Source organism: Rhinolophus sinicus, linkage group LG03 (assembly GCF_036562045.2).
Source record: "Rhinolophus sinicus isolate RSC01 linkage group LG03, ASM3656204v1, whole genome shotgun sequence".
Classification (NCBI taxonomy): Eukaryota; Metazoa; Chordata; class Mammalia; order Chiroptera; family Rhinolophidae; genus Rhinolophus; species Rhinolophus sinicus.
This window is the reverse complement of record NC_133753.1, coordinates 4,541,061-4,563,950: the sequence shown is the minus strand read 5'-3', so window position 1 is coordinate 4,563,950 and position 22,890 is coordinate 4,541,061. Positions and strand designations below refer to the sequence as shown.

General features: G+C 58.0%; 1 protein-coding gene across 6 annotated transcripts in view; it reads left to right on the top strand.

Annotated features, from left to right (window-relative positions):
* Positions 1-22,890, top strand: part of EVL (Enah/Vasp-like) — a 141,460-nt gene that overhangs the window by 117,655 nt on the left and 915 nt on the right. For 4 of the 6 annotated variants that reach the window (XM_019751597.2, XM_019751595.2, XM_019751596.2 and 1 more), the window contains 10 exons: positions 3,884-3,947; positions 7,092-7,156; positions 8,749-8,978; positions 9,724-9,845; positions 12,778-12,838; positions 15,789-15,852; positions 17,424-17,490; positions 17,582-17,644; positions 21,111-21,177; positions 21,508-21,565. In XM_019751597.2, the coding sequence (XP_019607156.2) occupies positions 3,884-3,947; positions 7,092-7,156; positions 8,749-8,978; positions 9,724-9,845; positions 12,778-12,838; positions 15,789-15,852; positions 17,424-17,490; positions 17,582-17,644; positions 21,111-21,177; positions 21,508-21,565 (861 nt within the window). The remainder of the gene's footprint in view (positions 1-3,883; positions 3,948-7,091; positions 7,157-8,748; positions 8,979-9,723; positions 9,846-12,777; positions 12,839-15,788; positions 15,853-17,423; positions 17,491-17,581; positions 17,645-21,110; positions 21,178-21,507; positions 21,566-22,890) is intronic. The other 2 variants (XM_074326938.1, XM_019751598.2) reach the window with 1 other exon arrangement.

Genomic DNA, 22,890 nt, shown 5'->3' with positions numbered 1-22,890 from the left:
CCTTAAACATGGAGTGATGACTACGAGATGTGGTGTCTGCCCCCAGGAAGCTCAGGATCTCATAGGGAAGGGAAGACTGCCTTCAAATGACTGTAATCTTTGTTAGAAAGTCGTAAGAGGGAAGCAGGGAGGAGCATGACGTCGTGGGAAAGGCTTCCTGCATGAGGAAACTGGAGTTGCGCCTTGGTGACGTGGCAGGTGAAGGAAGTGCCCGGCTGGACTGAGCAGCCCACACAGACAGACAGACAGCTGGGAAGCAGGCATGTGACGGGGCTCAGCGAGCAAAGGCAGAAGGTCCACTGCGGGTGGGTCCAGGGGAAGTGGCTGCTGGGTGGGCTGGAATCTCGTTCGATGGAGATCAGGCTTGTGTTTCCAGGGATCACGTAGGCTGCAATGTCTGTGGAAGGGGGACCGGGGAGAAGGGGAGAGAGTGGAGGCAGAGGCTCCCGAGGGAGACCAGGACACTGGACCGGCAGGGAGGTGCTGAGGCAGCCACTTGGTGTGGAGAGAGGCGGGCAGATTCTGTCGGGCTCCAGACCCAGCAGCAATGAGCCTCGCTAACTCACGAGACATGGGTGGAGAAGCAGGAGCTGGGTCCCCACCCATGCCCCCACCTGCATCCTGGAGGTGACTGTGACCCAGGACATACCGTGTGGCCTCTACCTCGGCTCCTTTGCGCCATGCAGGGAATCACTGTGAATAACTCGATACTGCGACAGATGGGAGTGATGACCAGCTGCCCAGTGCCCCCACCCTGAGGTTCCCCAGTGAAGGAACACCTTGCCATGGGTTTCCCGAGGGATCCTAGACAGTTCCGGAGGAGAGGTCCTCCTCCCCGGCCCCCCACCCCGCCTCCGCCAGGGCGGCAGCCAGGAGTAAGGAGACACCGGGAAGCTCACGTCTGCTGCAGACACCGTGTGACACTGGCCAGACCCCTCCCCGGGCGCCCACCTCTAAAACAAAGGGAGGGACTGTACTTCCTAATGTCAAGGACCCTCATAGCTCAAAACAGACTAACATTTTCTTGGCTTAAGAAGAATGGAAGGCCTTATGCAACCATGGTCCGTGGTCTCGTCTGCTCTGTATTGTGTAGAATTCCAGCTGTCTATTTTGAAATGTGTCTCAAGTGCAGGGACCAGGGCCCCTGGGAGCAGCGAGGGGTCCTGTCAACTTCCCCCACCCTCAGAAGGAATAGGCTGGCAGAGGGGGTTGGGAAGAGCCCAGCGCAGCAGGCGAATGAGGGACCCAAGCGTAAGACCAGCACATAGGCAGCTGAGCTGCCATCCGCCGTCCTGATAAAGGTGTGGGAAACGGTGCCTGCCAGTGGCCCAGGCCAGGCCGGTAGACACAGAGAAACCTTTCAGCAGATAGTATGTCCCAAGCATCGTGAGACCTTGGTCCTAAGGTGGGCTCCAGCCCTCAGACCAGCTGCTAGGCAGGGTCTCCAGGGTGGGCTCAGCCCCCGGAAGAGGGCAGACTCCGGATTCCGGCTGTGGGGCTCAGCAGCGGAAGCCAGATCTGAGAACGCGGCGAAGTCCACTGGTCCTGGGCCAGCAGCAGAGAGAGCTCAGGCCTGAGCCCCAGAAGGCAGGGCTGAGACGTCTGGACTCCCTCCTGCCTCGCCAGGATGAGTGGGTGGGGGCGCAGGCCTTTGGGTCGCGCTGGGGACACCTGTGGCTGGGTGGACACCTGGTGCTCGTGGCTCTCTGGCGGCGTGCCGGCCGCCCTTTATCCTGCGCTCTTCTCTGCAAGCCGGTCTCGATCTGTCCCTGAAGTGTGACAGTTTCAGGAAGTGGGGTTTTGCAGGTAGTTGGAGTCTGGCTCTGCCGCTTGTTATCTGTGCGACCCTGAGCAAGTCCCTTCCCCTTTGTGGGCAGTTGCTTCACTTGTTACGAGTTCTCCACGGGCGCTGTTCTGCAGGGTCGGGCGAATTAAAGTAAAGTAAATTCAGAAGGTGGCTTGACGCCACTGTAAAGACGCGTTCTCGTGTCCTTGCTCTGGTTTCCTGAGACTGGGGGTCGGGGGGCGGTGGAGGCAGCCCCAAGACCTGGTCCTGGTGAAGTAGGAGAGAAAAGCGCTTGCCCCTTCAGGGATATTTTTTTGATTGGGAATGATTATTTTCTTTGTTAAACTTTTAAAATTTTCTGATGTCTGTTAGACTGAACACATATTACACGTGATTTATACTCAGAAAAACCAATTTTTTAAACGCACATAATTCTATTTTTAATAAATAAACCAAAAACAAATGTATTTAGAGACAGAGGAAGGAAACTAAAATGTACTCCATGCGTGTCACATGTCAGGCCACCATGTCAGACACTTCCGTTAGTCACCTCTGTAAAAAGTCCTCAGGTATCTCTCCTGCCCGTCCCGAGAGCAGCAGAAAGCAGTGAGCAGGAAGGGCTGGGCCTGGCAGGCCACCGAGGGAAGTGTGCCTTGAGTGCCGACAGGCCCTGCCCTCCTCCCCGCCAGCAGCTGGCCCACTGCCCACCACCTGGACCCTCCTCTTTCCCCAACTGAAACCTCCTCGGGGCGGCCAAGAGGGCAGTCACGGCAGCGAGTCACACCTCACTGAGGACGTGACTGAGGCAGACAGGTCCGGGGCCTAGGACAGCGGGCTCTGAAACTGCAGAATATGGCAGCTGACTTCGGGCATGAAAAGGGCTGCCAAGCGTAGAAAAGCATTGGAGCCATGTTGTCACCCCAGTGGAGGAACTGCAGCCTTCGGGAGGGGTTAGGTGATAAGTGTAAAAGCATTTGCTCACTTGGGGAAATGGCTTCCATTGCTGGGACTATGCTGGGTGTCCCTGCTGGGAGGCCCACCGGGCTTCTGTGCTGGGCGAGCGTGTCGTGGATGGAATCAGATGGTCAGTTTCAGCGTCGAGAGGCTGTCAGTCCATCCTGCCGTGCCCCGGATCCAGGGCACAGCCTGCTCATCCCTCAGCGGCCTGGAGCACCTGTGGGACAGGCCGTCTGCACGTCATGGGCTCTGTTGTAGGCTTAGTGTCGCTGTTACCTCATCTCAGGGAGGAGACAAAGCCCCTGCCCTATCTAGTCAGCGAGGCGTGAGACCAGCTTGCCCAGAGTCCCTGCCCCATCACTGTAACTCTCTGCAGTCCCCCAGTGACACCTGAGCTGGCACAGAGAAGGAACAATGAGCTCTTTCTCAGGTTGGGGCAGAAGCCTGGCTTTCCTTGTAAATGTAGCGCAGCACCAGCCCCGTGTGGACGCAGGTGCACCCGGCAGGCCTGGCCTGTGCCGCCGTGGCTCCGTCAGTGCCAGACAGCCTCTGCCATCTCTGCCTCTGCCGGCTTCCTCCCGCCCCACAACTGCAGACTCCTGGGTGCAGGCAGGAGGGTGTCACAGTGCAGCGAGGGACACGGGCTGTGGCTCAGACAGACCAGGAGCTGAACCCTGTCTCTGACACTTAACAGCTGGAAGGGTCATTCCTTTGCTCGAAAAGCGGAATAAAACGGATCTACTGGGTTTGGTAATGCCAAGTCCACTGGTGATTTCAATTACAGCTTTGTGGGACGTGGAGAGGCCAGAGCCAGATGTTAGAGGGTTGAGGGGACAGTGGCAAGTGAGGAAGTGGAAATAGCTAGTTTCAGAGGGAAGGAGAGGGGTCAGTAGCTGGAAGGCATTTTGAACCGTGTGATAATGTGATCCCATTTATTGGCTCTGACTGAAGAGCCACGAGGTAGGGAGAGAGGACAGATGGCAACGGGGCGTTACATAGGTATGCGAACCGACTGTTGAAAGGTCAAGGCCGTCTCCTGTGGGACCAGGAGGGCAGACACAGGTCCTTGCCTCCAGGTGTGTTTGTCGGGGCTGGTCTTCTCTACTAACCACCCTACTTTTGTGCTTCTCTGCCCCACAGGCCCCTCCACCCAGCGCCAGGTGCAGAATGGCCCCTCTCCTGACGAGATGGACATCCAGAGAAGGTAACCCCCCACCCAGCAGGGACCCGCCTGGTGGCCTGGGGCACCCTTCAGCAAGCAGGGGACACACCAGCAGCGAGGGCCAGGGCTCCCGGAGGCACACACTGGGGCGGGGGGCACAGGCCTGCCCAGGAGGGAAGGGGCAGGTGCATTGCCACGTAGCCAGTGATGACGGGTCTGGTTTCACAGCCGCGAGCCCTGCCCACTCTCCAGCGCTCAGCCCCGTGGTGAGCCGGGTAGTGTCCCGAGTGTAGTGCACGCGTCGTTGGCTCAGCCCCTCCGGTGTAGGACTTGGTGGTCATGACGGAGGGGTCCAGTAGCGGGGACAAGGCCACAGTGCTGGAGACGGTGAGCACGCCCCGCCCAGGGCTGTCTGACTGAGGCTCTGGCCGAGGGCCTGTCCTGGGCTGCCCTCCTCTCACTCTGTCTGAAGGCCTCGTGAGCCCTGGTCCTGCCACTCTCGCAGGAGACCTGGGGCGTGTGCCATAGCCCGCTCACCTGCAGTGAGGTTAAAGCAGCAGAGGCCTGAGCGCTGTATGAGCCAGTCCGTGTGGATGTCCTCACTGGGCCGGCCTCTGGAGGAGGCGGCTCCCGTGGGACATGGGCCCTCAGATGGCAGCCAACCCTTGGAGCAGCTTCTACAATGTTAGAACTGGGAGGAGGGACCAGTGTTGTCCTGGAGTTACACAAGAGGTCGTGGTGGCCAAGGAGGGGGCCGCCTCCCCAGGTCATGTTGCCAGGACAGGCGGGGCCAGGACTTGAACCGGGCTGCCCTCACCCTGTGGGGCTCTGCCTCTGGGAGGCTTTGCATCCAGCTCTGGGAGCTGTGCGTGGAAGCAGGCCTGGTCCCGGCCATGCTCACCCAGGTTACGGGGAAGGGAGTGACTCCAGGGGCCTGGACATCAGTAGGGCCCGGGCTGGGGGTGGGAGGTGATGTCCCCCCCCAACCTGGCTGTGAGGCTCCCTCAGCGTTCTTTTCTCTAGCCTCTCCCTCTCCCTGAGGAGCGAATGGTCTCTGAGCACCTCTGGCTCTGACGGTGTACTTAGGACTTTGGGCAGGCTATTAGCCCTCTTTCCCTGTTTGAAGATGACAGTTAATCCTTGCTCTGCTTATCGCGGTGAGGGGAAGATGGGACTATGCCTCCTAGAGATCCCTTTGTATGAACTCCTGCGTGCTCACTGATGACGCAGACCTGTCTTCTGCCCTCTCAGGAATACAGCACTTTACAAAGAGCTTTTACACGCTGCCTCGTTTTAATCCTCACACTGACCCTCAGGGCTTGTGGTTACCCGTACTGTCTCCCATGAGCCAGCTGAAGCTCAGGGATGGGAAAGGACTTGCCCAAGTAACCAGGACTGGCTGCCTGGTCTGGCCCCAGCTCAGCACTCTGCCAAGTCCCAGGGCTGCCTTGGCCCAGAGAAGGGCGTGAGTGAGCCCCGCAAGACTGAGGAGTGACTGCGTAGGGGCTGTGGGTTCTGAGCAGGCCCTTCAGTTGCTCTCAGAACCGGTTAAACACCACGCTGCATTACAGTAACCCACCACGCGAGTCCAAGCTGGGAGAGGCCACTGGCCGCAGTCAGCTGTCCACAGGCCAGAGCGCCCCTGGAGGTCAATCTGGGAACTGCAGAAGTCAAACCACAGAGCCGGAACCTTGCTTATCCCTGGTCCCCGCTGGTCACTTAACACAGAGCGAGGTGGAGGGGAGATGACAGATGTGGAGGCGTAGTGAGCTAGTGACTCCAGGCACAGGGCCATCCCATTGCCACACCAGCAGTAACACAAGTTCACAGCGGATTTTTAAGTATTTCCCAGCATCCTCATGTGCTGAGGGCTCCTACACACGTAGAAGGGAGGCTGGAGTTGGGTGGAGACGCTGATGCAGGTGTTGCTGGGAGTTTTCCAACCACCTTTCATGCCAAAGAGTCTTTTCCATTATGTTTTAGGTCTCAGACATGATTGTTACGAGAACTCCATGAAACAGGCGTTATGCTTATTTTATGGAGGAGAATGTGAGGCCCAGGAAAGGGAAATGACTTGCCCGTGATCACAAAGCCAGGGATCCCAGAACGGGAACCAGAAAGCTCTCTACCTCCGAATGGTCTTTGCAGTAAAGTGTGGTCCCATTTGACCTTCCTCTGAGGTGCAGCAGCTGGACAAGGTCCATGTATTATTCCTTCACAGAGCACCTACCGAGCAGCCGCTGCGTGCCAGACCCTGTGCCAGGCACCAGAAAAATGCCAGCTCACTGTACCCCGAGGGTGCAGACGCATGGCTCGCAACCTCACACTGCCGGCCGCCCTTCCCGCCCTCCCTGCCACGCAGAGACTGCGGTTTGCCTTCCACGCGCTCATCCCCTGGGCCCGGGTGGGTGTCAGGAAACCCTTGGCCCCGTGCTGCATAGAGGCACTTAGAGTTGGCAGCACACAGGTGAGGCCCACTGCCATCCCTGGTCTGCATGAGTCCTTGAGCGCCCCCCTGCTCCAGCGTCTCCGTCCCAGAGTCTGTGGATGTATTTGTGGGTCAGTGTCCTCACTCGACCGGCCTTTATGAGCATCCAGAGGCCACTCTGCCATAAGGAGCTAGGATGTCCATTGCCACCAAGGTACATGTAGCACCGCAGTGCACTGTGCCAAATGGCCCTCTAAATGGAGGCCAGGCCTGCGGCTGGGTCTGTAGTGAAAAGAATGAGGACACGCCTCCTTAACGTCTCCTTCTCTTGACAACCAACAATGCCCGGAAATCAATCCAGGGAACCTAGCCAGGTGCAGGAAGAACAGGAGATCTGGGCTCAGGTCTGCTGAGGCCACAAGCCCGCCAAAGCCAGGCACCAGTGCAGCCTAGGGAAAAGCATGGTCACTCGGCCAGTTGGTCCCCCAAACCTTTGTGAGGGGCTGCCTGTTCAGGTGTGCCTGAGACTCACCTGTCTGGGGACCTGAACCAGTCATGTGCCCTGCCTCTGTTAAGTGGGGACAGCAAGCCCGGTGGCAGTCAGAGCCAGGCTGGGCTGAGGGGAGCTCACTGCTGAGCCCCCCAGCCCAGGGGAGAGCCGGTGAAACCTGACTCTGCATCTTGAGCTCCATGGACACAGAGCCACGTTGTTCTCTGCTCTGAGGAGTCAGACCTGCTCTGCTCTTGTTGCTTTTCAGACAAGTGATGGAGCAGCAGCAGCAGCAGCGTCAGGAGTCTCTAGAGAGAAGGACCTCAGCCACAGGTGAGCGCCCCGGCTGGGGGGCTTCCCATATCTGCGCCCAGTGGGCAGACCCTCACTTAGCTGGTGCCAGGAGCACGTTGGGCCCTCTGTGACACGCTGCTGGTTGCATAGGTCTCAGAGTGTGACAGTCATTCGATCAAAGGAGGGGAACAAGAGAACAGCACAGGGTGGGGGATTAGCTCGGCCTTGACCCGCCCTCCCCACCAGCCTCTCCATTCTTTCCCTGAGCCCATCTGGGGACACAGCCCCTGCCCCAGGGAGCTCAGTGTCCAGTCAAGAAGACATTGAATGACACTGGATCATCACGGAGCACACGTGGTGACCAAGTGCAGGGTGTAACGGCACCCAGAGCAGGGCCCGAGGAAGTGCCACCTCAGTCCTGGCCACTGACTGGAGCTCAGCACAGTGAAGCAACAGGGTCATCAGGAAAACTGATGTCTGTCAGCAAGTGCAGGAGTTCGTACTTACCAGGCGCTTCCACACCCTCGGCCTTGCTTAATTCTCGCCAATGTCCTGTGATGTAAGCCGGTGAATAGCATCCTGTTTTACTGACGAGGAAACCGAGCTCTAGCTGCTTGCAGGAGCCCCCACTTGTGGAAATGCTGGCCGAGAGCACCCCCTCTCACTCAGACTGCTGCAGGCACCACGTCAGCCTGCTCCTCTCTGGTCCACAGCTGCGTTGCCAGTGCAGGTCTGACCCTGTCTGTCACCATGTCTCCCCTTCTCCATCACTCCTGACCAGCCGGGGCTCCTTAGCACGGCCTCCAGGGGTACAGTCCCCCTGTCCCCCGGCTCTCAGGCCCCTCCCATCCTCTTCCTCCCACCTTGCATGCTCTCTCTCCTTTTCCAAACTTAACTCCTGCTTCTCTGTCACTTCCCTAAGGAGATCTTCCATGAACTCCTGGCCCCTCTTTATATGCCAAGATGGCACCAAGTGCCTGTTCTGGGTGGCATTGTCACCCTGCCACAGCTACAGCTGTGCACTCACCTGTGGGATTGCTGACGGCTTCTCCACGGGCATCATGAGCAGAGCCTGTGACCGACTTTCCCCAGGGCCTGGCACAGTGCCAGGCACACAGTGGAAGCTCAGTCAGCGATGGATAGAGGGAATGAAGGGGACAGGGGACTGCCCAGCATTCAGCAATTCTCCCTGACACATGCCCCGGTCAGCCTTGCAACCTGCAGTCACCTGCCACAGTCCCCAGAGGCCAAGGGTCAGTCACAATTGCATCTCAGGGACCAACGTCTGCTAATGCTTAGGATGGTACAAGGTACTGAGAAGGAACAAAGGTACAATTTGTGTCACCAACAATCTTCCTCTCCCACTGGAAACCCTTGATTAGTGTGGGAGAAAGTTAGCTAAACTCAAGACATGTTAAGCAAGTATGTGGGTCCAGCCAGGCCCCAGAATGCTGGGGAGACCGGTGTAGGGAGTGACTGGACCCCGCTCATCCCAGGGGCAGGGGGATGGAAGAGGCAACCTTAAGCTGCTCCTCGTCCCCAGAGGACTAGGCTGCCTTGTGTCCTTCCTCTCTCCCAGGGAAGCACCAGCTGGGGGCTGGGGGCTGACTGAGCCCCATATTGTGTTTCAGGGCCCATCCTCCCACCAGGGCACCCCTCATCTACAGCCAGCGCCCCCCTCTCGTGTAGTGGGCCTCCACCCCCACCCCCGCCCCCTGTCCCACCTCCACCCACGGGGGCCACTCCCCCTCCCCCACCCCCACTGCCGGCCGGAGGAGCCCAAGGCACCAGCCATGATGAGAGCTCCGTGTCAGGACTGGCCGCTGCCCTGGCTGGCGCCAAGCTGAGAAGAGTCCAGCGGGTAAGCGTCCCTGGCACGGGGGGTGGATGGGGACTGGTTTCTAACTGGCTAGTGGACAGAGCCTTCCCTCGTCTGCGAGACACTGAGCAAAGCACCGCCCTCCCCAACCTAGACTGCACCTGTGCCGGTCGTTTTAAGTGAGAACCGTGTGGGATGGCGCTGTGTAAACCAGAAGGTGGTCCTCACGTTGACCTTCACAAGCGGGGCAAGAAATATTTCCCCCTTAGGTGAGGAAACTGAGGCACAGATGTTTAAACGACTTATTTAAGTCGCAGAGTTTGGACTCAGGACGTGGGTCTAGTGAATGTCAGTCCATCACTCTGTCCATTTGTATCACAGGAACCAACACTGTAGTGCTCAGCTTTAGTTCCCTAGCCCTTCCCTACATGTCCTGGGAGGTAGAGCTTCTGGAGTGAGGCTGACTGTGCCGCTCACCTCTGCTGGGGAATGTGCTTCCTTCCCGAGAATCGTCTCTCTGCCGCCTCGTGTCACACTGGCCTTGGCGACAGTGCTGACTGAGCACCAGTGGACCTGGGCAGTGTCTGCTAACTGTGACCGGCTAGGCCTGGTCCCTCTGGTGTTGTCACCTGTGGGGTTGGGGGAGATTGGACTAGATGACCCCTGGGGCTTCTTCCGGCCCTGCCATCATGGGACTCACGTCCACACTCACACACGTCCTCTTCATGTTCTCAAGTAACGTCCTACCACAGACAGCAGACTAAAACGCGGCATCCTTTCCCCTTAGCCAGAAGACGCGTCTGGAGGCTCCAGTCCCAGCGGGACCTCCAAGTCTGACGCCAACCGGGCGAGCAGTGGAGGTGGAGGAGGAGGCCTCATGGAAGAGATGAACAAGCTGCTGGCCAAGAGGTGGGTGTCTGGATGTCCCCGGACCTGTAGGGCGCTTCTGCCCTTAGCATCAAAGGACAGTCCTTGCCTAGCCCCAGGACCCATTGTCACCAGGGGACGGCCCTGCAGGGAACTGCTAATCAAGTTTTCCCTTCTCGTGGGGTTAGTCAGGCAGCAAGCAGGAGGTGTCCCCTAAGCTCTAACTCCATCTTCATTTCAGTCTAACAAATATTTATTGAAGCATCTTTCAGGTACCAGTCCTGTCCTGAGCAGAGAGAAATTTAGACATAATTTCAGAGATAAATTCAGGGAAAAAGAGTATCCCCTGCATTTCAGACCCCACTGTAAATAAGATGTGGCCCAGAGTGGCCATGTGAGTGATGAAGGGGCCATGACGGAGGACGCAGGAAAAGGAATTGGGAGGTGGCAGGGGGCTGGAGGACGCCACCACGAAGACAGTTGCCTCCACGTAATGGCTGGACCCTGGGGCCCAGGGACTCATCACCCACTTCCCCATCCACACCGGCAGGCGTGGCTCCAGCTTGCCCAAGGCCCGCAGCCTGTCACTATGGCTCTGGATTGTTCCCCAGCTGAAACCTGAGCAGCTGGAGAGATCACACAGCTTCTTGGAAAGGTTGCAAAGCTTGATTTTACTTGTAAATGTGGTGGCAGGATGCGCTGACAGGTGACGAGTGCCATGGCTCACCTGGGCACCAGAGCACCCAGCAGCAAGCCTCACCTGTCAGAACGCTCCCTGTGGTCCATGACCACTCCTGCCTGCGAGCTCTCTGTGTGCCTGGGGTCTTCACATGACGCCCTGTTGCACCTCCTGAAATCCACACAACTCTGTGAGGATGAGGTGGGAGCAGAGGCCCACAACGTGCAGGTAACCGTCCTGGCACTTCACGGCAGGGGCAGTTTCCTGCCCAGGGCCTCTGCACACACAGACGGGAAACCTGCCACAAGTGGCAGAGGGAGCAGGGAGGGTGACCCACAGCACGGGGCTTTCCTGAGCCTCCAGCTGGGCCTGAGCATCCACAGGTAACCAAGAGCAGGGACAGATGTGAGCAGCTGGCATACAGCGACTAGCGGTGTGCAGGGTGACAGTGGCTGCACATGGGAGAGCAGACAGCTCCCTGGGGGAAAGAGCCAAGAGGGCTTCACAGAGGAGGCTCCACATGTGCTCAGCCTTGAAGGCCGAGAACAGTTCTCCAGGCTCAGGCAGGAGAAGAGAGCATTCCATGCAGGGGTGTGCTGGGTAGTGTTAAAATGCCTAGGAGGGTTGAATTGTGCACCAGAGCACTGGATGGGGAAGAGGATGACCAAAAGTCGGGCTGGAAGAGTCTCGTTGTGCAAGCACATTGGAGTCCATCTCGGAGAGGGGACCGGGGCCTCATAAAATAGAACACGTTTTTCAAAAGGAAAATATTCACACATTCCCCGAGTCCAAAACCAACACACTCAGGATAACAGCTTGGCCTGCATGCTTTAGACCAAACGGAGAGGAAGTCCCTGAGAACAGGAAAAGGCCGGCTTCTCTAGGAGCCAGCGAGTTAGACACCCGGTGCTGCTGAGGGTCCAGGCCCCACCAAGAACAGACAGACTTTGCACAGCTCAGCAAGGACTCATCGAGGTGCTCCAGAAACCCACGCTGGTGATGGGTGCTGCGTGGAGTGGACAGCGAGAAGTCCCTCTCCGCTGCTGCTGCTCACACGTGAGCCCTCCCTCTGCGGCCGCAGCTGCGTCCGTGCCCTGCAGTGGAGTCCAGGAGGCACAAGTATTGCTGGGGGCTGCTGTGTGCTGAGCGCTTGCACACACATTTAGCTCACTGACTTTGCAGGGCTGGGATGGCCTGCTTTGGACTTTTAAAGATTAAACAGTGACTCTAGATAGGAGTGGAATGTCATGGGGCAGGGTGGCTGCGGGTGGATCACTGCTGTCATCCAGGAACAGATGATGGCGGCTTACAGTGGGTGTCAGGAGTGAAGGTCGGAAAAGACAAATGGAAACTAAAATGCAGAGGTAGCATTGATCGGCCTTACTGCTGTGAGGAGGAGCTCTGGGTGGGTAGACCCGTCCTTCCTTCCTTAGGTGAGGAGACTATAGAGGCCACCGTGTGTGCCTGTCACTAGCCGGCGGCCCCTCACCACTCGTCATGCCAGCTTCCTTCTTGATGGGCAGCTCAGCTCATGAGTTCTCAGTGCTGTGCGCTGGCGCGCCACCGAGTTGAAGCTGCCCACAGGCAGGTGTTCGGCGAGTATTAAGGGCCAACGTGCGTAGATTTGGGAGTTAGCCAGATACAGGCAACCACTGAGGTTAAAAAACAAAGAAAGGTAGGAGCAAGTTTTTAGAGTATATGAGAAAAGAATTCATACCTGTGGAGGAAAGCATGAAATGACCAGAGGGCATGAATTTGGGTGATTGAAAGTCTGTCCTCTGAGCACGTCTAGCTTCTTAGTGGTGTTCCAGATTGGGGCGACAGGAAAGGCTCTTCCTCCCCCCCTCAGGTGGTGGGGTCCGCTCACCCAGGTGGGTCAGCCTGCAGACGGAGTGATCCCACAGCCCTGGCAGTGACATGTCGCAGCCCAGAGGGCTCCTTTCCCATCCCATGTGGCCTGGTCTTGACCGTCCTGAAAGAATAACTGCCAGCCAGGCCCCAGGGAACCTGGATAGGATGCAAACCAACTTCTTCTGGTCCTCAGGTGCTACAGACAGAGATAGCTGTGTCCCCCCGTCCTCATCCTCTGCCAGAACAGTTTGCGTCCAGGGCCAGGGGACGAGCACGGATGGACGGCGCTGCCACAGGCCAGATGGGTGCTCGGACAAGTTGCGTCCTTCGCACAAAACGGGTCAGGACACTCTGAGGACAAAGCTGTGTCCGGCACAGAGAAGGCATCTGGACTGGTAGAAAAACATGCAGGAGCTGATTTGTATCTTCTTTTCCTTGTGTTAGGAGAAAAGCAGCCTCCCAAACAGACAAGCCGGCTGATAAAAAGGAAGACGAAAGCCAAACGGTGAGCAATGAGCAAACCGCCCCCCCATACACCCACCCCACCTCTGAATAGACCAGGAAGGCTGTCTGGCCCCAAGCCACACCTTTGGGACACCAAGTGCACCTGGTGTCCTGGACATGTATGTGATAGATACTTCATCGGGTGATTTATAGAAGGGACGGGGGTCAAGGGGACAGGAGGAGGGGCGGGGTGGTGGCAGGGGCACAGGAGGAGGGCCTGCGGCAGGCTCAGGCCTTCCCAGTCACAGCAAGGATAACAGGCCTGTGCTCACTGAGCAGCTAGCGGACACTGCCCCACTTTGGAGCTTGCAGCCCTGAGGGGACTCAGATAAAAGGCAAAAAAGCCGGATCCAACCCCGGAGCACCCTGGGGGAGAAGCCTAGAGCCTGGGGGCACAGAGGGCCACAGCCCTCAGGATTCAGGGATCAGAGTGCAGTGCAGTACGGACGCCTGCTGGAAGACCTGCCAGGTGGTTTTTATTTCTAATTATTCCTGCTCTTAAAGACTCCAGTTGAGCCTGTTGATTCCAGCAGGAGCTGCTGGTGAGCTAAACGGAGGAACGAGAATTCTGGCTCTCGTCCTCCGGTGTCCTAGAGGCTCGTGTGGCCACACAGGCTCGAAGCATCCGCATCCACGTAGGGTGCCTCGTCCTCTTTTCCTCTTTTAAGCTTTTTCCAGAACAAGAGCCCTGTTGAAATGACTAGGTTTAGACCTTACCGACAAATGGCACGCAGGTTGCCTCTCAGTGGCAGAAGGAGACAGAAGAAATACAACCACCAGGCAGCAGCCAGCACTTGCTGACTTAATTTCCCCATTAGCAGGGCGGGGCTGAGCCGGTATGACTCCTGGGCTCCAGCCCTGCCCACCGATTTTCCCGTCCATCCTCTGATCCCCACGCCTGGGCTGTCCGTCCCGTCATTCCTACCACTTACGCCTCAGCCTGTACTTCTCTGCGTTAACATTACTCCCTGAAAAGCAGCCTCCCAGACCCCAGGCTCGGTAGGGCTCCCCATCGCTTGATCCCTAGCCCCCACACATCTGCTTGTCCTCAGGCCCTTAGCACATGCCTCATTGCTTATTCAGACTCGCTCTTCCCTGCGGGATCATAAGCCTTGTGGGGGCCAGACCTATGTACCCCACTGTCCCTGTGCCTTTTGGTAGAGTATGGAGTTCATCACAAATGTCTGAAACTGCAGAGGCCTGTCTGGCCGGGAGCCACAGGATGGTCACAAGTGTCACGAGACGTGGCCAGGTTTCGGCGGCAGCGTTAGAGCTCTCAAGTCGGCACTGTTTCTCTTAGGCAGGTGCTGGTTCTCAGCCCAGACCCCAATCCCCTGACTCCCTACCCTGGGCTCCCGGGGTCAAACCCCAGGGACTCCGGAAGACACCTCAGCCCCACGGGTGCAGTTCTGTTCCTCTGACCCCCCACTTTTTCCTTTTTCTAATGGCCTGGTTGCTGCTGGTTCCATTTGCCTCGGTCCTACACACAGTCAGCGGGCCCCTTCCACACCCCAACTGCCTCTCACCAGAGCAGGGCTAGGAAAGTTCCACGCCAGAGCGGTGCGGGTGAGACACTGCAGGGCAGCTCTTCTGTTTCATGCTTTTCAGTACTTTCAGATTCTCTTCACTGAACACGGACTAGGTTTATAACTAGTGGAGAACAAACGAGCATTATTTTTAAAAAGGAAGGGGCCCCGAACGTGGAGTCAGATGGCTCGGGCCGGCACTCAGACACTTGCTGGCCACAGGCCGGTTCTGTGACTGCTGTCGGGACCAGTTCCACCGATGGCCCACGGCACGCCTCACAGGCTGCACAACTGGCAGAAGGCTCTGTGGAGCCCACCGTGGCCCAGGCCACGCGTGTGCTGGGGTCCCAGGGACGGATAGGACGTGGCCTCTGACCTTGAGGGAGAGGACACAGCAAGCAGACAGTTGGCAAAGGAAGTGATGAGGCCAGAGAGACAAGGAGCCCTGGCCCCTGGAGTCGGGGGCAAGTCCCGAAACCCCGCCTGAGCCTCCTGAGCTTTGAAAGATGAGCCATAGTGTGCAGGCCAGAGACCAGAGCAGAGAGCGAGCACGGGAGCAGCGTGGTCCCAGGCAGGGGTGTGCAAGACGGCCAGGGGTAGCTCTGCCTTCGCTCTGCCTTGCCCACCAGCCAAGCTGCCTCCCACCAGCCGTCAGACGACTTCGGGGGCTTTTAACAGAGGACTAGTGAGGACAGGCCTATATTTTAGAACTCATTTTGGTGGCGACATTGATGAACTTGTGGGCTGATTGGGCTAGAGATAACAGAATGGGTTCTCACCACTTCCTCTCTCTTGTGAAAGAGAAGTGAAGTATGCCCGGTCTCCCACAGCCATGTCTCCAGGCTGGCCCTGCCCCGCAGTGCCAACCGTGACCTGAGTCGCAGAGCCCAGCGCAGCAGCTGGTCCAGCCACATGGCACCCTCCAGGGTCACCCGGACATCTCATCCTCACACCAGCCATCAGAGGCGGGAGCCAGGCAGAGAGGGGGAGGTCCTTCAGTGAGTCCCGCCTGGCTACTCCCTCCACAGTGGCCGAGGGGGCAGAAGAAGGTTCTTGTGACAGTGCTGGCACCCCCAGGAGCTCAGGCCCGTTTGTGCTCGTGCGACATGCGAAGCGTTGGGTCCACAGTGGGTTTGGTAATGGTCGGGGTTGCTGCGGCCTTAAAGAAAGTCTGCCCGCTTGGCAGGAGCCTGTGTCTCCACAGCCTCTCCTTCCCTGACTTCCGTGGGCCAGATCAGCTCCCCGCCAGGACGTGGGTTCTCATTTGTTAGTAATAGTCATCATCTTGCTGCTTATAAAAGTAACATGTTCCTTAAAATATGGAAAACTGAGGTTCCATAGATGCCCCTGGTCTAAGGAATCCTGCCCCTGCCCCACCAGCCTCCATAAGCAGACTGACAGCCAAGCCTGTCTCTCCCATCTTAGGAAGAGCCGAGCACCTCTCCGTCTCCTGGGAGCCGAGCAGCTGGCCAGCCACCTAACTCCTCAGGTAAGAGGTGCCGTCCTGCCTGGCGACGGGCGCGGACTTAAGGCAGGAGGGGCTCTTACAGGACACAGTGTGACCCCACCGCCTACGTCACGATGAGCAGAGACCGTCAGGGGCCGCACCAGCAGGCCCCTCCACACTGAGCTCCACACTGTGACCTCCACACTGAGCTCCAGCAGGGGCTCGGAAGTGCTGGCATCTCGGGATGACCTGCCTTGTGGGGCATCATAGCTGGCCAGACCACAGACGCCCCACGCACACATCCCATCCTCTCCTTTTCCAGCGCCTTTCAAGGGGCAGGAGGTTGCCCTGGGGCTCAGAGTCCTGACCTCACGTGAGGACTCTGACGAGGAATGTGTAAAAGTCGCATTCGTGTCCCCTGCCAAATGCCAACTATGATACGTGTGACAGTGGTCACCAGTGAGTCTTGCCCCACCAGAAACAGCCCGAACCCTGCTCAGAAATCCCCCAGTCTGAGCTCTGGGACGCAGGGGTGGGACTAGAGGCTGCACGGTGGGGACAAGATGCTGGGCTTGGTCCCTCAGTCACTCAGTGGTCACTTGTTCAGTGTCGCTCAGAGCAGGAGAGGCAGGGAGGAAGTAGGCCGCCCCACCCCTGCCGAGGGAGGCCCTTGCCTGCGCCCCTGCAGTCGTCTTGCTCCTGGTGCTCTGCTGGCATGTCACCCTTCCCTCACAGCATGCCGTGGACTCTTGGTGAATGACAGGTCACCTCTCATCCCAGTGCCTGGGCCGGGCGTGTTCCCAGTGTGGGAGGTTGAAGCTCAGTGTGGTCAAGTGGCTGCCCAAGGCCACATGCCTGCAGCCGGAACGTGGTCCCAGCTCTTGTGCCTGCGGCCCAATGTGCCCACAGTGGCTTTAAGGGGACCTGCCTGGGACCCTCGGTCGGTCCACAGTCTCCGGGCTCAGCTCGGGGCGGTCCTCTCCTCTGCTGCCCTGGGGGTTTTTCCTTCTGCCTCTGCTCATCCAGCAAAGTCAGTGAATTCAATTCAGTTTGACAAGTCTCTTGAAGTCAAATGAAATATAATTGAATACCACTTACCTTAAAAAAGAGAAAGACAAACCAGCCGTCAAGCCCAGGCAGCTGTAGTGTGTGGGGAAGACCAGTGAATCAGTGGGTGGTGGGTGCACATGGGGTCCCAGGGGGAGGGACGCCCTCTGCCCTGCTCACCCACTGCTGGAGGCAGGCACTGGGCGACTCTGGAAGTCATAGTTGAGCTTTCCTTGCCGGTTGGTTCATGTTCCAAGGAGAGTAGACTTTTAACGGTGAGGGGACTCAAAACCAGGTCCCAAGTCAAGGTCAACTGGATCCAGGGGATGGGAGCTTGTGTGCTGAGTAGGGGAAGCACAGGTGCCGGCAGTGCCATCTGCAGCCCTGCAAGAGCTGCCTGGGCCTAAAGGGACTGGGAGTAAGGAGCCAGGCTTCAGCTCCGCTCAAAGCAGACCTTCCTGACAGGGGCGCTATGCACCCCAGCAGTGGGGGGCCTCCTGCCAGGGACGGGGGGCACGGGGAGTCCTTTCAGCCCTGAGGCTCTTCGTCCTGACCTGCATTGACAGAGGCTGGCCGGAAGCCGTGGGAGCGGAGCAACTCGGTGGAGAAGCCCGTGTCCTCCTTGCTGTCCAGGTGAGCCGCCCTGGGAAGGCTGCAGACGCGGGTCCGCTGGGGCAGAGGTGGCGACGCGCCATCACATGTCTGTTTCGTTCCATTGCCCTAGAACCCCGTCCGTGGCAAAGAGCCCTGAAGCTAAGAGCCCGCTTCCGTCACAGCCTCACTCTAGGTACCGAGCAGCCCGCCTCTGGGTCCCCTGCCCGTGACTGACACCTGGGCCCCGTCCCATGTCCTGTCCTCTAAGTTTGCTCTGGGAAAGGGGGATCTGTTCTTACGGAGCTGGGGACAGGTGGGGCTGGGGGACCTCAGGGACTGTGCAGGCCACTCCTTCCTCTCCTCTCAGTGTGGGAGAGAGAGGCCTGGAGGGGAATGACCCGTCCAGAGAGGCAGGGAGTGGAGCTGACACCGAGTACCAGCAGTGACACTCGCTAACTGTGTCATGGGGCAAGCTGGTGACCTCCCCAAGCCTCCCCACCTCTCCCGGTGAAGAGGTCTGTCAGCCTCTGTGTCACAGCACTTGTGTGGACAGCTGTGTGGGCACCACTAGCCAGAGCTGCCTCCCCTGGCACCGCTAATCCCGGGGCCGGCCCAGCACCCAGTCTCCTCTCCTTCCTCTGCGTACAGCACGCAGAGCCGGTTTTCCCCAAGGTACGCTGACCGTATTTCCCAAACCAAAACCTGGTGTGGTAACAGGGTAGGATATTTGAAACTGATGCTGCCCCAGAAGTCAGAGACAAACAGCCACATCGTGACCACGGGCCAAGTGTGGCCTGAATTTGCAGGCTTCTAGAACCCGTACTGAGAAATGTCTCCAGTGCCCGCCACAGGTTGAAGGGCAACGCCTCTTACCACAGAGCCGGTGTGAGGCGGTGTCAGCGGACAGCCAGGCCTCTCCCAGGGCCTGTGGTCGGCCACGTCCTGGGCTGGGGCCTGCATGTCCCTGCCTGCAGGGATCTGGCTTCTCTGCTGAGGAGGCCTGTGGGTTCTGAGAGGTGCCCTGGGGGAGACCTAAGGGGTCACAGGGCAGGCAGCGCTGGGACAGAGGTGCTTTAGCAAGTGGGCTGGGTAGGCCTCTCAGAGGTGGCACCTGGGGTGACCTGGATGAGGAGTCTGCCTTGTGAAGCTGGGGACAGCCTTCTAATCTGGAGGAATGGAAGTGCTGAGGCCCTGAGCCTGTAACCAACCAGGCAAGTTTCGAGAATAGAAAGCAGGCCAGTGTGGCTGGAACGTGCTGGAAAGTGGGAAGGGCAGACGAAGGTGAGGTTACAGGGTTAGGAGAGTCGCCTGCTGAGAACTTTAGATTTTCTTCTGTGTGTGCGAGCTGTAAGCACAGGGCACAATGACGGATTAGCACTGTGGGAAGCTCGCTCTGGCTGTGAGGGGAAGGTGGACCGGAGGGGGCAGGAACAAAAGCAGGGGCCAGGAGCAGGCAGGCACCCAGGGCTCTGTCAGCCCGGCTAGCCACTTCCTGCTGCTGCAGCAAGGATGGCCTGCGTCCGCACAGGGCAAGGGCATTGCCCAGGGCGTGCCTCCTGGAATGGGGCTCTCCAGCTCTGGGACAGCTCTGTTCTCTAGCTTCGCAGGCGGCTTTTGGGGCCGAGTAGTAACGGTCCCTGTCGAGCAATCGCATTGCTGAACTCACGAAGCACGTCCGTGTTCCCATCGGGAGTGTGAGGCGTGCACAGAGAGGTGAAGCGCTTTGCCCCGGTGACCCAGAAAATTGCTGGTGCCACTGGGCCCTCAACATACAGGATGGGTGTGACGGACCCAGGGCTCTCAGGCTGGACCTCTGTCCCCATTAGGACCCACGATTACTTACAAACTTGTTCAGGACCACGTTTGGCCTCTTGAATTCACCCAGGAAGGGTGTGGGAGCACTCTCTTTTTTTAAAATCCACTTCTATGCACTGGACCACTAAACTTTTATGTAGCATTCAATGGGGTTTTTTCCAGCTTCATTGAGATGTAATTGACATCTCCCATTTCTACAGTTTAAGACGTACAGCATGGTGATTTGATATATGCATATATCGTGAAATGATTACCGCAGAGAAGTAGTTAACAGCTGTCGCCTGACAGTTACCTGTGTGTGTGTGTGTGTGTGTGTGTGTGTGCGCTAAGAACTTCCAAGATCTCCTCTCTTAGCTACTTTCAAGCGCACAATACAGTATTCTTAACTGCCGTCACCATGCTGACACCACACCCCCAGAACACTGATAACTGGAAGTGCATGCCCTGTGACTGCTTTCACCCGTCTCCCTCACCCCCAGCCCCTGGCAACCACCAATCTGGTCTTCGTTTCTCTGAATCGGGTTGTTTTCAATTCCACATATATACGTGAGCTCATACAGTATTTGTCTTTCTCACTTAGCATAATGCTCTCAGGGTCCATCCATGTTGCCTCCTATGGCAGGATTCCTTTCTCCTGGGCGAGTAATTTCCATTGTGCAGTTATGTATACATGCAGTCCGTTATTTGCACCACATGGCCTCTGCGTTCATCCATCTCTGGGCACTGAGGTGCTTCCACGTCTTGACTGTCGTGAACCCTGCTGCAGTGAGCATGGGGGCGCAGCTATCTCTGAGACGGTGATTTCATCTCCTTTGGATTCCTGCCCAGAAGTGGGGTTGCTGGCCCACACGGTAGTTCTTTTTTAAGTTTTTCGAGGAGCCTCCGTACTGTTTTCCACAGCGGTGGCACCAGCAGCGTCCTTTTCATGCTTACTGTCCTTTGCTGTGGAGAGCACCGGTCCTCGATTTCACCAGCCGGCCCTGACCTGTGCAGGGGCCCTTGCAGCTGTGCCGGCCCTGCCAGGCCACGTGTCCACCCCGTCACACCCGCAGCCCCTGCCCTGGCTACGGCATTGCCCACAGCCTGTCTCTCCATGTGAGGAGAGCAATCGGATGCAGGAAGCATGCTCCGCAGTCCTATTTGAAAAGGTGGTTAGACAAGCATTTTGCCAGGGTTTCCAGGGAGGGTCTGTGCAAAAGACATTACATTTCAAACCAGCTAGCCTTAGTTCAGAAACTGATTTTCAAAGACCCACAGTCCCTGAAACTGAAACCTTCGCCTCAAAAGAGCAAAAACTCCATCCGAGGCCATTTCCTGAAGGAGAAGTTCGGCTCTGTAGCTGCTTTCTGTCAGAAGTGGGTGCCTGTGGGCTGCGTGTTTGCTGGGTGGTCTTGTGGTTTGCACTGTATTTAAGGCCATTGTTGCTAGTTTCTCCCACGCCTCAGTTTAGCCAGGAACACAGACCCGCACACCGAGGACTCGCTTACCCACGTTTTCCTTCCAGGGGAGGCAGTTTGCGACAGGTAACGCTGCCTGCTTGCGTTCCCACATCTGTGAGCGCTCTCAAATCAGAAAACAGCTCCTCTGTTGGACCCCACATCCTGACTCTTGGCTTGGGAAATACGGTCACAGTATCCAGGAGACCCTCTTGAGGTGGAGACGGGGCATTAGAATCTTGTTCATGTAGCAAAGAGTGACCAGAGATAAAAGCAAGAAGGGACGATGGCAAGGGGCAGTGCTCGGCCCTGAGTGGGAGGCTTTCCTTCTCACACTCAGGCCCCCAGCGTGGTGGGCACCCCCAGGCCCCCCCACTCTCTTTACCGCACCTGCTGTCCTCTCCCCAGGGTGAAGCCGGCAGGAAGTGTAAATGACATGGCCCTGGACGCCTTCGATTTAGACCGGATGAAACAGGTGAGTGCGTACTTCCCTGAGGGCCCAGGAGGAGCCAGAGGCAGGGGAGGAGGATGGCAGCATTCGTCCCCAGCCGTGCCACGCCAGAACAAAGCATTGCCTCTGCCCCTCGAGGCAATCCCAGCCTGCATTTGGGGCTCTCCCTCCAGGCTATGCCTGAAGTGTGGGGGGCGGCCGGGGTGGCCAGGATCCCCTGGCTCAGGGCACGGGTGAGGGCTGTGGCTCTGCAGGGAGGCCAGGATGCCACTGCTGCTTCCGGCTCACCACCCGAGGAGGCCAGCTTTCCCGTCCCTGCCGCCCATCCCTCAGTCTCTGCTCTGGTCCCCACAGGAAATCCTTGAGGAGGTAGTTCGAGAGCTCCACAAAGTGAAGGAGGAGATCATCGATGGTGAGTGAAGAGGCCGCCCGCCCGCAGGCATTACCCCAGGGGCTGCACCGAGGTCACTGGGGTGGGGGCGGGGCTCAGGAGACAGGGCGGGGCAGGCACCAGGGCCCAGGGGGCCTTGCGTTTTGTACTTCGGAGGTCTCCTTCCTTCTAACAGCCTACATCACCCTCCCCATTCTCTACTTGAGAAAACTGAGGCTCATACAAGTTAAGGGACTTGTCTGAGTATACACACCTCCCGGGTGGCGTGCCACCTAAATCTGCCACCTCCCACATGCCCCAGTGCACGGGAGGGGAGGAGTGACGGAGAATGTGCTCCAGAGCTGCCTGTTGATTTCAGCTCGTTGGTGGACGAGGTGCCTTTTTTCATTGTGCCACCTCCCTCCGCTCACTGGATTTGAGGTCATGACTACTGCCTTCCTGGGGGTTTAGGGGCACCAAGAAGCCACAGAACTACTTATGGGCCTGATCTGCTCCACAGCCTGCTTGGCCCTGGGCTGGGGCAGCAGGGAGGGGGCTCCCCCAAAAGAGCTTCTGGTTGCAGAGGGGGGCGTCTTGTCCCGGTGAATCACATCCGTCCTTCCGGTTCCCACTAGAGTCTTTGATACAGCTGGCTCAGATCTGCAGCCAGAGGAAAAGGAAAGGCTTGGGCAGGGCCGGCTCAGCCCCGGGACAGCAGCGAGGCACCTCCTGGACCCACCCCACCAGAGGCGGGGATGGGGAGGGGAGGGGGGGAGCTGCCTGGACTCTGGAGAGAGAGAAGAGGCTGTGGTGGGGGCCTGCCTGAGATGCCCGCAGACGGGACCCCTGCCCAGAGCTGGGTGACCGAGCCACACCCTGTCCTAGTCCCAGCAGAGAGCTCTCAGTTCCTGTTTGTCCAGTCCCCCTCCAGTCCTGAGCCGAGTAGATAAGGAGTTAATGAATGAAGAGAGCTCGACAGCCGGAGCCAGAAAGGAGACACACAGGCCAGCTATTAACTCAGCTTGATTGCTGGGTCCCTGAGAAGGGGCTACCTGTGTGGCCCCCAGGGCCAGAGCTGCTGTGCGGCTGTGAGCAGGGCTGCCCAGCCAGCCTGTCTGCAGAGCAAAGTATGTGCTGGGAAACTTGTTTCCAGGCCTCAGTTTTCCCATCTGCCATAGGGGCAGCCACAGATGGAAGCTGCCTCGCAGGCAAGTGGCTAAGCGGGCCATGGGAAGCGTGGGCAGTTTAGGGGCTCTAAGAAACACCCCTTATGACTTGATAAGTAAGTGCCCAGCCCTTGGCTCTTTCTCTTGGCCTTCGGCTCCAGGCCCAGTGGAGTCTGTCCAGGGAAAGACCCAAATTTGGGG